At 32.7% G+C, this 13,897-nt stretch overlaps 3 protein-coding genes across 4 annotated transcripts; 1 reads left to right on the top strand and 2 right to left on the bottom strand.

Annotated features, from left to right (window-relative positions):
• Nucleotides 1-284: 284 nt before the first annotated feature.
• On the bottom strand, nucleotides 285-3,704 carry LOC127239590 (uncharacterized). 2 transcript variants are annotated; one of them, XM_051257804.1, is made up of 7 exons: nucleotides 3,568-3,704; nucleotides 3,391-3,452; nucleotides 3,208-3,291; nucleotides 2,356-2,410; nucleotides 1,729-1,864; nucleotides 1,506-1,556; nucleotides 285-701 (listed from the first exon to the last, which is right to left on the bottom strand). In XM_051257804.1, the coding sequence occupies exons 1-7, from the start codon at nucleotides 3,671-3,673 to the stop codon at nucleotides 602-604; spliced, it is 594 nt and encodes a 197-aa protein (XP_051113761.1). In that variant the 5' UTR covers nucleotides 3,674-3,704; the 3' UTR covers nucleotides 285-601. The 2 variants fall into 2 exon arrangements, with proteins under 2 accessions (XP_051113761.1, XP_051113762.1); XM_051257805.1 differs by having other exon boundaries at nucleotides 3,555-3,698.
• Nucleotides 3,705-4,781: 1,077 nt separating this feature from the next.
• On the top strand, nucleotides 4,782-6,039 carry LOC127239586 (40S ribosomal protein S30). The gene is made up of 3 exons (XM_051257799.1): nucleotides 4,782-4,878; nucleotides 4,960-5,097; nucleotides 5,654-6,039. Exons 1-3 carry the CDS (start codon nucleotides 4,875-4,877, stop codon nucleotides 5,698-5,700), a joined length of 189 nt encoding a protein of 62 aa, XP_051113756.1. The 5' UTR covers nucleotides 4,782-4,874; the 3' UTR covers nucleotides 5,701-6,039.
• A 1,254-nt stretch (nucleotides 6,040-7,293) lies between these two features.
• LOC127239972 (IAA-amino acid hydrolase ILR1-like 4) lies at nucleotides 7,294-11,990 on the bottom strand. Its single transcript, XM_051258375.1, has 5 exons — nucleotides 11,471-11,990; nucleotides 11,227-11,352; nucleotides 9,215-9,529; nucleotides 9,014-9,142; nucleotides 7,294-7,843 (listed from the first exon to the last, which is right to left on the bottom strand). Exons 1-5 carry the CDS (start codon nucleotides 11,810-11,812, stop codon nucleotides 7,454-7,456), a joined length of 1,302 nt encoding a protein of 433 aa, XP_051114332.1. The 5' UTR covers nucleotides 11,813-11,990; the 3' UTR covers nucleotides 7,294-7,453.
• Nucleotides 11,991-13,897: the final 1,907 nt, after the last annotated feature.

The raw sequence follows: 13,897 nt of genomic DNA, 5'->3' as shown, positions 1-13,897 counted from the left end.
GGCCAATTTAGCATTGTTAATACTATGTTCCTACTTTCAAATCATATACTCCCTCCGTCCCAAAAGTACAGTGTATTGGTAGCGGATAAAAAGTAAAGATAAATGACTTTTTTGCTCTTGGTAAAGAGTAGTGACAATCAGTGTAATAATAATGAAAAAGTAGGGATAGTTTTACTGTGATATGATTATTTATGGAAATGAGACTATTGTTTTGAAACGGACAAAAATGGTAAACAAGATTATTGTATTAGACCGAAAGAAGTATCAATTAATGAAATTACAAATTCAGGAGAGCAAATAATCAATTTTCTTGTGAACAAAATTTGAAACAAATTCAGCATAGGATCCTCTTCTTTTCACCAATCTAAGCTAACATCATCTCATATATTGAAACTTCTCTATCACATGCTATTGCTATTTGCTACGAGAGAGCATCTATCGAACCTAAAGAACATACCCGAACATGAACATAAAATTAGCTTATCGACACATATATCCATCCTACCCATACTTGCAATGCGCAAAACAAAGAAAACTGCAGCGTCCGTAAATTTCATACCAGAATTTAGGTGTAGCCAAATGTCGGTAGAAGCCCGAATCCTCAATAAGCCTTGTAAGAGTACATGTAACTTCGAAGCTTCCTTACTTCTTCCGAAGATTCTTCAAGTAAATGGTCCACATAAAAGCAAATTCCAGCTCCGCTGCAAATTTTAAAAACGAGCGCGCTCTAATTGAGTAATTGTCATGCAAAATCTGAACATGCAAGATAAAAAGATCTTTCATTTGTCATCTAAATTTATGTGTACTTTCCTTTTTGAACTGTCGTAAAAAATAAAAATCATACTCCTACGTCCAAGATAATTATGTGAGTTTTCCTTGTTTGACTGTCCAGCTAAGGTTAGGCATACTCTATTTTTATAGTAAAAAACTTTATCTACTCACCCTGTCTTAACAAATACTCCATTCGTCCGATAAAATTAGAGCATTTGTATCCGGTACGGAGATTAATAAAAAATGAATATTTTATTGAAAAAGTGATAAAAATAAAAAGGTAATTGGAAGTATTTTTATAAATTTAGTTAAAATTAAAGAAAATGATGCGAGAGAATGTAATAAAAGTAGTGACTTTTGTTATAACTTGTAAATATTTGTTGAATGAAAGATAATAGATAAATGTTGATTAGTTGATTTTGACAAATTTAGTAATTTGGTAAATTTAGCATACAGACTCAAAAGAAAAATAAAAGTAAATTTGGCAGACGAAGGAAGTAATAACTTAAATATGACTATTTCTTCTACTTATTCTGCTATTTTTTTATTAACATTTTGATAAATATCCTATAATACCTCAATTTTATTTTCTACTAACTCTACTTTTATACTTTTATTTCTTAACCTCCGTAATCAATGGAAGTGGCATAAACATTCCAAGAGGGAGTGAGTACTACTTTTTGTATCTTTTACTGTAGAAGATAAAAAGTAACAGAAAGTATACAATGGCGTACCCAAGCGGTGCTAGAGGAAGCCAAATCACATCCCATCTAAACTTCGCCAATCTGCAGCAGATATAATAGATAGATAAGAGAACTTGGAATTGTCAATAGGATAGAAAGTATACACATTGGTTCCATGCTAACTTGGTGAAAGAGACTAGAATCAACGAGTGAAGATGAACAGTCGAGGATATTTTGAAATTCTTATTCAATAGTATTCTAGTGAACAGCTTACCTCAGCATATGGTGCAACCAAAAGACTGTTAATAATGCACTCGGGAAAAATGAGGATAGAAGCCAAAGGCGATGGCGTCTTGTGTTGTGCATCAAGCCGGTGATCAGCATTAAGCATACCAAAACAGCTGCCCCATCTGCAATATCTTAAAAATCTTAATACTGATAAAAATATATAAGGAACAGTTGTAAAATAAACCAATAACAATTTTGTTTGACAGTTTGAACCAGAAAGAACATTTGAATGTATGTGATAAATCACTGGATATTAATGAGAATAACAGAATATTTCATTAGTTGCAAGTTAAAAGAAACACAAAATAAAATGAAAATTCGCTAGGTTTTACATGTAGCCACCTTATTGCAACAATTGATCATTAGTTGCATCAATCTCTAGGATAATTCACTGCCGAATTGATGTGGTTTGGCACAAATGCACATATACGGATGAACTAGTTGAATAATCATTTTATTCAAAAGCATAGACGAGGCAAACATTTAATTTTGTTGTGCCAGCATCATGAATACAACATATCATAAGTAAGCAAAAGAACACAACATTATTATCACTGATGCGGATTGAAAAATCTGTCAATGTTAAACAAGTAGAGCAGATGAAGAAGCTAACCTGCAGCTATAATGCTCCCTGAATCAACCTCGTACATGAAGTAAGCATGATAGCGCTGCGCGAGAGATGAAAATGACAAATATGAACATATAATCAGCAATATGGAAGAAAAAACATGGTAATCTATCATCACTTTAGCCAAATCTCTCTAGATTTTGAGTTATCCCACCACTGATCCTTGTAACAGTTGTTCCATTAATAACTAGGAGAACTTGATTTCTCAATTGTGGGTTGAGCTCTATTTTCAATGAGAGTACTAATAAAGATGAGTCAATTATTTATCAATGTTAGCAAGTCTAACACTAATAACCATACATGGATTAAATATCATAAAGGAAACTGTGATAAAAATATCCATAGTGGTAATAACCATAAAAAGATAAAATTGACAAGTATCACTGTTCAATACCATACGCATTCGATCCTTAAAACATGGTTACTCAGAGTTAGAAAATAATAATCTTTCTCTCCCTCTCTATATAGCTGTCTGTACATATATATATATATATTCCTGAATACTAGTTTGAATCAAGCTTTTTAACAGCTCAAAACCCAAAAACAATACTCATAAACTTAGGATATATATATATATGAGTCTCTGTGTATTAATGTGAATAGTTCCCATAAATGAGGCAGTGTATATATATTTATATTTATACTCCAGAAGTTAACACTGCGGTGTGAATAAAGCAGGAACGTAGCATAATCCAACTTGCAACTCACATATGTAGCCGTAGATAAAAACATGAAGAACTAAAAAATGCTTAAGGCCGCTCCAAATAAGCATACACAAATAGCAAATGATCGACACACAGGCAAAAATAAACACCAGATGGTTAATAGAATGCATACCAAATCCCAGGGAGAATAAGCCTGCTGATGGATTGTATAAATGAGGAAAATCGCGTAGCAAAAAACCAGTCCCGCGAACACACTCTGCACTCAAACCAAAACCAAAATAATTTACCAAAATTGAAATATAAATCCAATCACACCCCCAGCAGATCGAAGCTGCAATTGAAAATGGTAAATTACCCTCCACAGAAGAGACTGCTGAGCTTGACTCTTCTCCAACGATCGAACTAATTCCTCTTGCTCTGCACACAAACAAAATTTACACGAGCAATTAAACATACATCCAGCTCCTCCGCTCAACACTCAACAACAATGAACTGATCGACGAACAAACAAAAATTCACCAAGATGATGAACCTCGAGAATCAATCGGACGGGAATCATCACGAGTTGGTAGATCGCTGCCTTCGCCATCCACACTGTCGCGCAATTTTCTTCTCCATTTCGTCGTCAGTTTCTGCATCGTTCCTTTCCACTAAGAATTTCGTTTTTTGAAAATACAAAGAAGATATAAAAATCAGAGTCTGTTCGAACGGCGACGTTTTAATAAAAACGTCATCGTTTCATTTTCTGACCTAATGGGCTTTTATTAAAAATCATAAACCCAATATGAATTATACTTAAAGCCCAAATTAAAGCCAAAGGCCCATTCGAATTATTAGGCCTATTAAGCTCTATAAAGCCCTCAAGAAACTAGAGCATACAAAAACTGACCCGATACAACCACCTAATACGAACATGACACAAAATAATTGAATTTGGGCCAAGTATTTTAACCCGATTATATATGGGTTGACATGAACACGACACGACAATAAATAAGTCGGATTAGGGTTGAGACTTTTAACTCAAACTCGACAGAATAACCCGATTATAATATATTAATATTAATTAATTTATTTATTATATATATGAAACAATTATAATTTAATAATTTACTCATATATTAATTTAAATTAAAACTAATAAAAACTAACATAACATGACAATGTTTTTTTAATTTGAATCAAGAATTTCGACTTAATTACGTAGAGGGGTCAACACGAATTCGACACGATAACAACAGGTCAACACGAACCTGACACGATAACAAATGGATTAACACAAACCTGACACACACGATAATAAACGGGTTAACACGAACCTGACACGATTATAAACGGATCGGATTACAGTTAAGTAATTTAACCAATTTAAAGTATTCAACCCAATACGAATCGATTCATTTACAGTTCTCGGATTACGGTTGAATAATTTAATCCGTTTAAAGTATTTAACCCGAATCGACTCATTTTCAATTTTCAAATTACGGTAGAGTACTTTAGCCCGTTTAAAATATTCAAATTGACACGAATCGACCCAATTCTACGAGAAATCCTTAAATCAACGGGTCTGTTCGAAACGACGTAGTATAAACGCAAACGGCGTCGTTTCATTTTCTGGATAAATGGGCTTTGATTAAAATATAAACCCAATATGAATTATATTTAAGGCCCAAATTAAACTTAAAGGCCCATCCCAATTATAAGCCCAGACCTATAAAATCCTCGGGAAACCCTAATTGCAGAATTCTGCCATTTTTCAATTCAGGTTCCCGCAAGAGAACGCGAGGAAGGTGCACCGAAGATTTCTCGGAGTTTTGCGAAGAATTAGATCAATCAATCATGGGTGAGAAAGATTTGGTGTTCGTTAAACAGTAATGAAGATTCGATTTAGTGGTGGTTTGATTTGGCGAATGGAATATTGCAGGTAAGGTGCACGGTTCATTGGCGCGTGCCGGAAAGGTGAGAGGGCAAACGCCGAAGGTTGCGAAACAGGACAAGAAGAAGAAGCCCCGAGGGCGTGCCCACAAGCGGATGCAATACAATCGCCGTTTCGTCACTGCTGGTAACCCTAATTTCCCGACTCTGCTGTAATTCTGTTGGATATAGTGACGTTTCTGTACATTTTTGGACGACTCGCAATAGTAAATTAGTAATTTCGATTATGATCTAACGAAAATATATAATTTTGATTACGAGCAGTGGCGGAGCAAGAAATTAGGGTTGTGGTTTTACATGAGCAAATAATTACCGTTTGTGTACCTATTCGAAAGCAAGTTTTGTCGGTTTTCTACATATCTATAGTAACTTAACCCTCTCTCATTGGAATCTACTCATTTCGGATATGGAAACTATTGAGAACTCGTCTATGCATAGCTCCTCTCATTGTTAAGAGCGTTTGATTTATTTCTGCGAAATTTCTGCTTCCAAACTTCAATGTTTATCAATTTTGTGAAGATATTAAGATTTGATTAATCTGTTGTTAAAGTGTGATAGGAAAAAGTGTAATTTTTTTCGGAAATGCATAATACAAATAGTTAAGTTTGAGGAAATTTGGCAAAAGAAACACACTTCTAACATACAAAATGGTTTCTTTGTTGGATTTTGTGTATTGTGTGCAGTTGTTGGCTTTGGGAAGAAGAGAGGACCAAACTCATCCGAGAAGTGAAGTAGAGCTAAAAGATCGATCAGCGTATGTTTATTATTCCATACATACTGGATTAAATTTGTGCTTGTTTTTTTTTTTTTGTTATTGAACATTATTGCTGCTTAATGATCAGTTAGTAATTTTTGCTTTTGTGCAAAATTTGGCTCTTTGCTTCTTGGGATGTGTCGCAAGTTCGAAATATATTTATGGCCGTATGTTCAAAGATCTGATGACTATTGGTCAAATTTTCAGTAGGGTTTGTGGGTGTTCTCGGAGCATGGTTTTATTTATATTTCATAAGTTTCTGTTGCTTGTTTTCTATTTATAATTTTGAAGAGCTGCCGTTATTGGTCACTCAAATCTTGGTTTAAGTTGGTCCCGATGAATGGTGCTTTCTTTCTTGATGGTACGCCCGACTCTGAATATTTGTTTTGCTGAATCTGAACGAATTGTCAAGGACCTTCTAGAATATTAAAAATGCTGAATGTTATCTTCATCAATTTCATTGAATTGTGGGGCTGCACTTAGATGTGTTTTGGAGTTTTTGGTTGGTTTCGGAATGTTACAAAGTCGAATGTTAAATAAGTGTTTTGGAATTTTTTGATTGGTTTTGGAATATTAAAAGATTGAATATAAATAAGTGTTTTTATGTGATATAAGTAGGTTTATGGCGTGATGTTTTGAATAGAGAATACATTTTGGCGAGATATATATATATATATTTTTTTAACTTGGTAGTGTTATATTTGAATTTTTATTTAAATAATATTGGTACGATGTTTTATAAAAAATATATATATATTTTCATAGAAAACATATAGAGTGAACAACGTTGATTTCATCAGTAATTTGAAATAACAAAATAACAAACCTACAGTAACCATTACTTTTGGGTGAAACTAATATTCTATATACAAATTTTAATAAAATAAAAGATAAATTATATAATATTTGTTGTGTTTTAATAAAAATGCATTAAACATTGTGTAATATAATTTATCTTAAAATAAATAAAAGATAAAGTAACACAACGATGTGTGATGCTTCTTTAGTAAAATATATTCACTTTGTTATTTTTATTTGTCTAAAGTTAAAAGATTTTTGTTTTTTTAAGTAAAAGTAATTCTTATACTCTTTCCGTTTCAAAAAAAGTGCGCACAGGAATTAAGGAATAATAATATTTAATTAAAAATATGTATAAAATAGAAGATAAAAAGACTAAAATACTCTTATTTTGTGAATGATTTTAAAAAGTAAGTTAGAGTAATAATTATAGGAATTTTGGAAAAGTAGGAATAATTTTGTTATAAAATGGGGACCACGATTACTAAATACGAAAACAAAACAATTGTTTTGGAACGGACAACTCTATTGGGACGAAGGGAGTATTAAATATCAAAATATCCATACATTTTTTATGATATAACTAATGCCAAAAGACTTATTATTATACTCCCTCCGGTAGTGGATAAAAAGTACGACTTTTTTGCTCTTGTGAGTATATTAGTTTAAAAAGTAGTAGAATTGTGTAATAATAATGAAAAAGTAAGGGTAGGTTTATAGTGATATGGTTATTTATAAAAAGAAAGACTATTGTTTTGGAACGGACAAAAATGGTAAACAAGACTATTATATTGGAACGGATGGAGTATTACACATCTATAAATACCATTATATCCATATTCACATGCAAAAGTTAAATGAGTTATAATTTAGCAATTATAGAAACACTAATCCATCATCAAATAGACCAAAAACAAAACATTCACCTCACTTACAGTTCATCATGCGAGCTCGGGACCGGTCCCTGGCGGTGCTCCCGGAGGTATGTTGCTGCCAATGACGCCTGCAGAGCAGCACCATAAGGCAGCGCAGCCTCATTCACCCTGAAGTACGGGGAATGTCCGGATTCTAGAAGGCCCTCCGTCTCGTTCGCCATCCCCACAAAGTAGAAGTATCCCGGTATTGCCTCGGCAAAAAATGCAAAGTCTTCAGCTCCCATAGACGCCTGGAGATCTTTGATGTTGCCGTCACCCAACATGGTCTCAGCCACTGCCCGGAAATGTTTGTCCAAATGGGCGTCGTTGATTGTCGCCGGGTAGAAAGGCGACAAGAAGTTTACACTTGCGTTGCACCTTTGCACGCCGGCTTGCCGGATGATAACCTGAAGTTGATTTTTCCGGGATACATTAGGTTGTACTTAGCTTTGTTCTAGCAAAGTATCGGATAAATTAAGTTGTTAAACGATATAAAAAAACATGTTAAAATGGAACTTAAATCTCGTATAAAAGATTTATTGAACTAAAGACATATACTGAGGTTTATTTTATTTATTTTATTTTTTCACATATTTATTATTATTTCTATTTCGATACAACATATTATATCTACAACCATTCTATTTTAAAAATATTAAAATAAGAAGTTACGAAGGTACAAAAAAAAAAAAAGAGATAAAAGAATATTTTCAGTCTCATATATAATATGGTATACATTATCATATTGGTTTTTAAGTAAAATTTTTGTAAAAATAATATTATATCTAATTCGTAGTCGTTGAATATATAATTTGATACCAAAAAATTGTCATGTGCGCTGACACAGTACCTCTTGAGTTAATATGAACTAGCAACATAACATTTTTCTAACATCAAAATTTGACTTGAATTTAATTATAAATAAATATAAAATATATCTTTTAATAAAATATATAAAAGTAAATTTATGTCAATATAAAATTTTCATATACCATCACACACTATAATACAAGATGATCTTCTCAACAATTAAGGGTCAGATATATAAGACTATTTATCAAAATAATAATAAATATCACATACGAAACTAAAAATATATTATCCAAAAAAAATCAAGTAAACAAACCCTTGATATACAATTTTTCGAATGTTTATATAGTGAAAAAAATCTATTGAACGACATACAAAATATGCTTTAGCACCAGATTTGGATCAATAAACTAATAAATCGAACATATAAATCATCTCGTGTTTGTTATCAATAACTTATACTCCACCGTCATCTAATTATGTAATTTGCACACAAATTTTAATAAAAGTGGAACTTTTTGTCTTTTTCATAGTAAAAATATATATAAAAAAATAATATAATAAAAATAAAATATTTTCTGATGACAATCCAATTTGAACAACAGAGGAAGTTTATATTTGTAAAATTTGATAGTTTCACATTGTATTGGCTTATGTTTTGCAAGTTTTATTTTTTGTCATCTTTTACGTAAAACAGTTGTTGAATGTAACCGTAAAAAGAAAAAAATGCGAAAAGAACATAACCAAAAATTCTAACAAATCCATACCTCTTCAATACGGTGTTTGAGCTGCATAAAATTCTCTTTGGAAAAAGCTCGAAAGGTGCCGCCTAAAGTGACAGTATCCGGGATGACATTGAACGTCCGGCCACCCTGGAACTTTCCGACTGTCACTACCTGCCGGAAAAAATTACAAATCTGTTAGCACATAAGCTGTCGTGTCGCAAGAATGGCAAACAGCCAAATAACCTGAGAGTCGAGTGGATCAGTTTCGCGCGACACCAGATGCTGTAAGCTAACTATAATGCTCGAACTCGCCACAACAGGATCGATAATCTGCTGTGGAATCGCAGCATGGCCGCCTTTCCCTGTAATCTTCGCCTCGAAAAATCCATTTCCGGCTAAAATAGGACCTGAGTTTGCAGCAACTGCGCCTAATGGGTGGCGGGTCGAAACATGTAAACCAAAAATTGCATCGACGTTCTCCAATATCCCGGCCTCCACCATTTTCTTTGCTCCGCCACCACCCTCCTCCGCCGGTTGGAAAACCAGTAGGACAGTACCCTAAAAATGAAAAAGCATGAAGTTATCCGATCATTCGTACAGCAAGACTAATCGTAACATGAAAATTCCTCTGTAGTTCTTCAGCTGATTATGAAAAATCGCACAACTTAACTCACAAATTGCCAAATCATACCAAAAAATTTTCACTGTCTAAACCTTACGATTTCATGTTTGTTGATTACACAAATAAAATTTAACGTCGTGTTTATCACGATTCATGCTTACCGTCCATCTTATAGTTGTTGATCAGACAAGTTGTTCGCGAGCTCGGCTCATTTAATTTTGATAAAATGTACTATTAACTTCGTCTGCCTCTAAGAATCACATTTACTTTTTACATGTTGATATTTTAATATTAATTATTATATCAAAACGTACTACAAATTATTAGTGTCTTATAATACTAATAGAAAGATATTTATACGAAAAAGAATACAAATATAAATGTATTTTTAACATTAAAGTACAATGACACAAAAGATAAATGTAACCCTTAGAAGCGGACGGAGGGAGTAATTTGATAAAATGAAAAGGCTGAATTCGTACACGAACTTAACTTGCTATTTTCAAGAACGAGCTTGAGCTCTCTCAACTCGTAATACTTAATATAATAAGCTGAATTTGAATTTTAACATAAGTAGAAAATCGAAGTTTAGAAACTGCTCAACAAACCAAACCAAGCAACACTAAGCTCGAATTGGACTTAAAAACCTAATTATCGAACGGAGCTCAAACAACACTTCAAAAGAAACAAGAAACTATCCCAAATACGAAAAAATAGCTATCAATTCAGCCTTAGTCAAAATCAAATCCAACCTACATTAACTCATCATCATCTTCACATAAGAATCAAAATTGATCGGTTTATCAATGCCGTTACTCAAATCCAACCTACATTAGCTTATCATCATCTTCACATAGGAATCAAAATAGATTGTTTTAGCAATCACTTAACTCAAATCCAGCCCACAATAATTTATCATCATCTTAGCATAGGAATCAAAATCGAACAAATTAGCAATCATTTCACTCAAATCCAACCTACATTAACTATTAATCTTCTTTGAATAGGAATCAAAAATCAAAATTGATCGAATTAGCAATCACTTTACTCAAATCCAACCCATTAAATTATCATCGTCTTCACATAGGAATTAAAAATCGATCATTTTAGCAATCACTTTACTCAAATCCAACCTACATTAACTTATCGTCATCTTCACCTATGACTCAAAATTGATCAAATTAGCAATCACTTTACTCAACTCCAACCTACAATAACTTATCATCATCTTCACCTATGACTCAAAGTCGATCAAAGTAGCAATAACTTTACTCAATTCCTACCCACAATAACTGATCATCATCTTCACATAGGAGTCAAAATTCGATCAAATTAACTATCACTTTACTCGAATCCAGCCGACACTAACTTACAATCATCTTCACATAGGAATCGAAATTGATTGATATATCAATCACTTTACTCAAATCCAACCTAAATCAAATTATCTTCAATTCCACATAGGAAGCAAAATTGATCAGTTGAACATTCTCCTCTTCCTACTTATTTAATTCTCTCATCATTAAATACAAATCCAAATGGATTCATTAGCGTTGCAGTTCCAAAACCAAATTTATCGAATAAAAAAGAACAGAGAACACAAAATCAATCAAGACGAAGGAAAGAAACGAACCTCCAAATCCATGCGATTCTCCTGGAGCATTTTTGCAGCACCGAGCAGCATTGCAACGTGTGCATCATGCCCGCAAGCGTGCATCCTCCCAGGAACTTTACTCTTATGCTCCCATTCCACAGCTTCCTGGTACCAAATCCCAAACCCTAATTAACCCCCCAAAATCAATTACCTCTACTCCAACATCTTCAATTCCCCAAAAATCCAGAACAATTATCGAACAATCTACAGCGTATCACAAAACCTGCATAGCTAGGGCGTCCATATCGGCTCTAATAGCGACGAATGGCGGATGTCCCGTGCCGACATATCCAACGACCCCGGTGATAGCAATTGGGGATTTGTACGGTATCCCCATTCTATCGAGCTCATTTCTGATGAGTTTGCTCGTCTCGAATTCCTCATACCCGAGCTCCGGATTCTCGTGCAAAGTCCTCCGGATTCTCACCATATACTCGAATTGCTCGGGACTTTTGGCCATATTCAGAAACTTGGATGGAAATTCAGCACGTACAGCATGGTGTGATGATAACAGAAGCAAGAAAGTGAGAAACAGAGGAATCCGCGGAAAGAAGGAGCTCATCATTACCTACTGTACGTTAATTTGTTCTTCAGTTTCCAGAGATTTCTGCAACCGGGGGAGGTACGGATTTTTCGATTTCTTTTTTTTTCTTTTGTTTTTTTCGGAAGATTCGAAGACGAAGGCAGACGGGTGAAGGCCGGGCGTGCTTTGTTTGTGGTTTATTGAAATTTCGATATACAAAGGGCGTGCTTGTTTTGGACTTTTATACTTCCGTCCCGAAAGAATTGTTGCGTAGGGAGTGTGCACGATAAGTACAAAATATATATATATATTATTTTTGTCCGACTCTAATTTTAAGTATTTTTTTTTTTTTATAGTTGAATATTTAATTATTATATTAAAATATAATACAAATTAAACGAAAATGATATTATTGTCTTATAATACTATTATAATGACATTTGTACAAATAATTATACAAATATAAAAATATTTTTAATGACACATAAGTTAAATAAAATCTTTAGCCGAGTAAAGATATTTAATTGAATAAGAATAAAAAGTAGAATGTAAATATCTAAAAATTGCTTTGTTGACCGTCTTTTTTCATCAAACTCTCAAATACTATTTGGACTTTTTGAAAAAATCATAAAAAAAATATTTTAATATTAAATTCAAATTAAAAAAAATTCAAATCAAATAAAAAAAGACAAACATAGATTTGAAAATATTTAATCTCTTAAGTCGGATCGGGCGCAACCCGACTTGAATAGACTCAGGCCCCCGAGGCTGGCCCGAATTTTTCAAACTTATATTTTAGTATCAAAACTATTTTTTATATTAGGTTCGAATCAAATTTTTGGATTATACTTATTTTTTTTTAAGTTCTACTCGATAGGCCCAAACAAGCTGGCTCAAACCGTATTGGCCCATGTCAAGTTCCGGCCCAATTTAACCACAATTGAATTGTACTTGATGAGTCTCAAGTCATGTTAATTTTAATAAATAAATAAAATAAAAAATTGGCCAATGCCGGGTTGAAATGATCTAGACCGGTTTTTAACTATGTAACACTCCTACCCACAATCTACACAATATGACCTTACATAATTATATACTGAACTATAAATAGCCGTGTGACGACATGACCGTGTATAATTGTAAATGGCCGTATAGTTTCCAAGTCAGCTGCCATGTCGCCTCCGTTATATCCACGTCAGCAATTTCCGTTAGTATTTTAACTGTATGATCAAAATTGATTGAAATGGTTTATAACGAGACCAAAATTGATTAAAATTGTTTATAATACAACTAAAATTGATAAATTTTTTATATCGGAACCAAAATGAATTTTTGCTCTAATAATAATAATAGTAATACATTCAACACGTGTTTATTATATGTGAGTGTATATTATATATTTATTTATTTTATTTAAAATATTGAAGTCTTCCAGAAAATAGAAACAAAATAGTATTTCATAGATTTCGGGTCATAATTTGGTTAGTCAAAGTAGACCGTTGCAAAAGTGGTATATAGTCAAACTATGTACCCTCAGAACCTTCCTGTCTCCCATCTTCACTGATTTTTGCCTAAAAAAAAAACCATTAATACAAATTGTTCTTTTTAAGATGTTGATTTTAATATTTTAATTTATTAATAATTTTATCGTGACGTAATTCTATAACAATTAAATAAAATTACAATTAAATAAAATTACTCATAATTTATTGTTACTAAAATTTCAGGAAATCAAGATTAAGCAAACAAAGGACACGAGAACACAAGAATTTGGTAATTCAGTTTGATCACAATGATCTATATTTGGGACGTTGTCAAGCCAGGAATTTTATTATAAAGTACGCAGACTCACGTTAAAGTGAGAATATATGGATATTTATAGGCTAAATCTATGCCAATAATATTCAAATTATATCTCTAAAATTTAGAATATAATATCTAAATCATATCTAAATTTTAGGATATAATCGGCTTCATATCTCAACATTCATATGTACTACTCTCTTTCATTTAAAAATAGTTTTTTAAGTCGTTCAATTTGTAATTATATTTTTTATTTTTTATATATATGTTTAACCTAATCAACTTTCGAAAATTGAGGGACAGAACATCGGTTCATTTCTACTA

Source organism: Andrographis paniculata, unplaced genomic scaffold, assembly GCF_009805555.1.
Source record: "Andrographis paniculata isolate CXL003 unplaced genomic scaffold, ASM980555v1 Contig78END, whole genome shotgun sequence".
Taxonomy (NCBI): domain Eukaryota; kingdom Viridiplantae; phylum Streptophyta; class Magnoliopsida; order Lamiales; family Acanthaceae; genus Andrographis; species Andrographis paniculata.
Note: the sequence above shows the minus strand (reverse complement) of the source record. Positions and strands in the feature narration are given on the sequence as shown.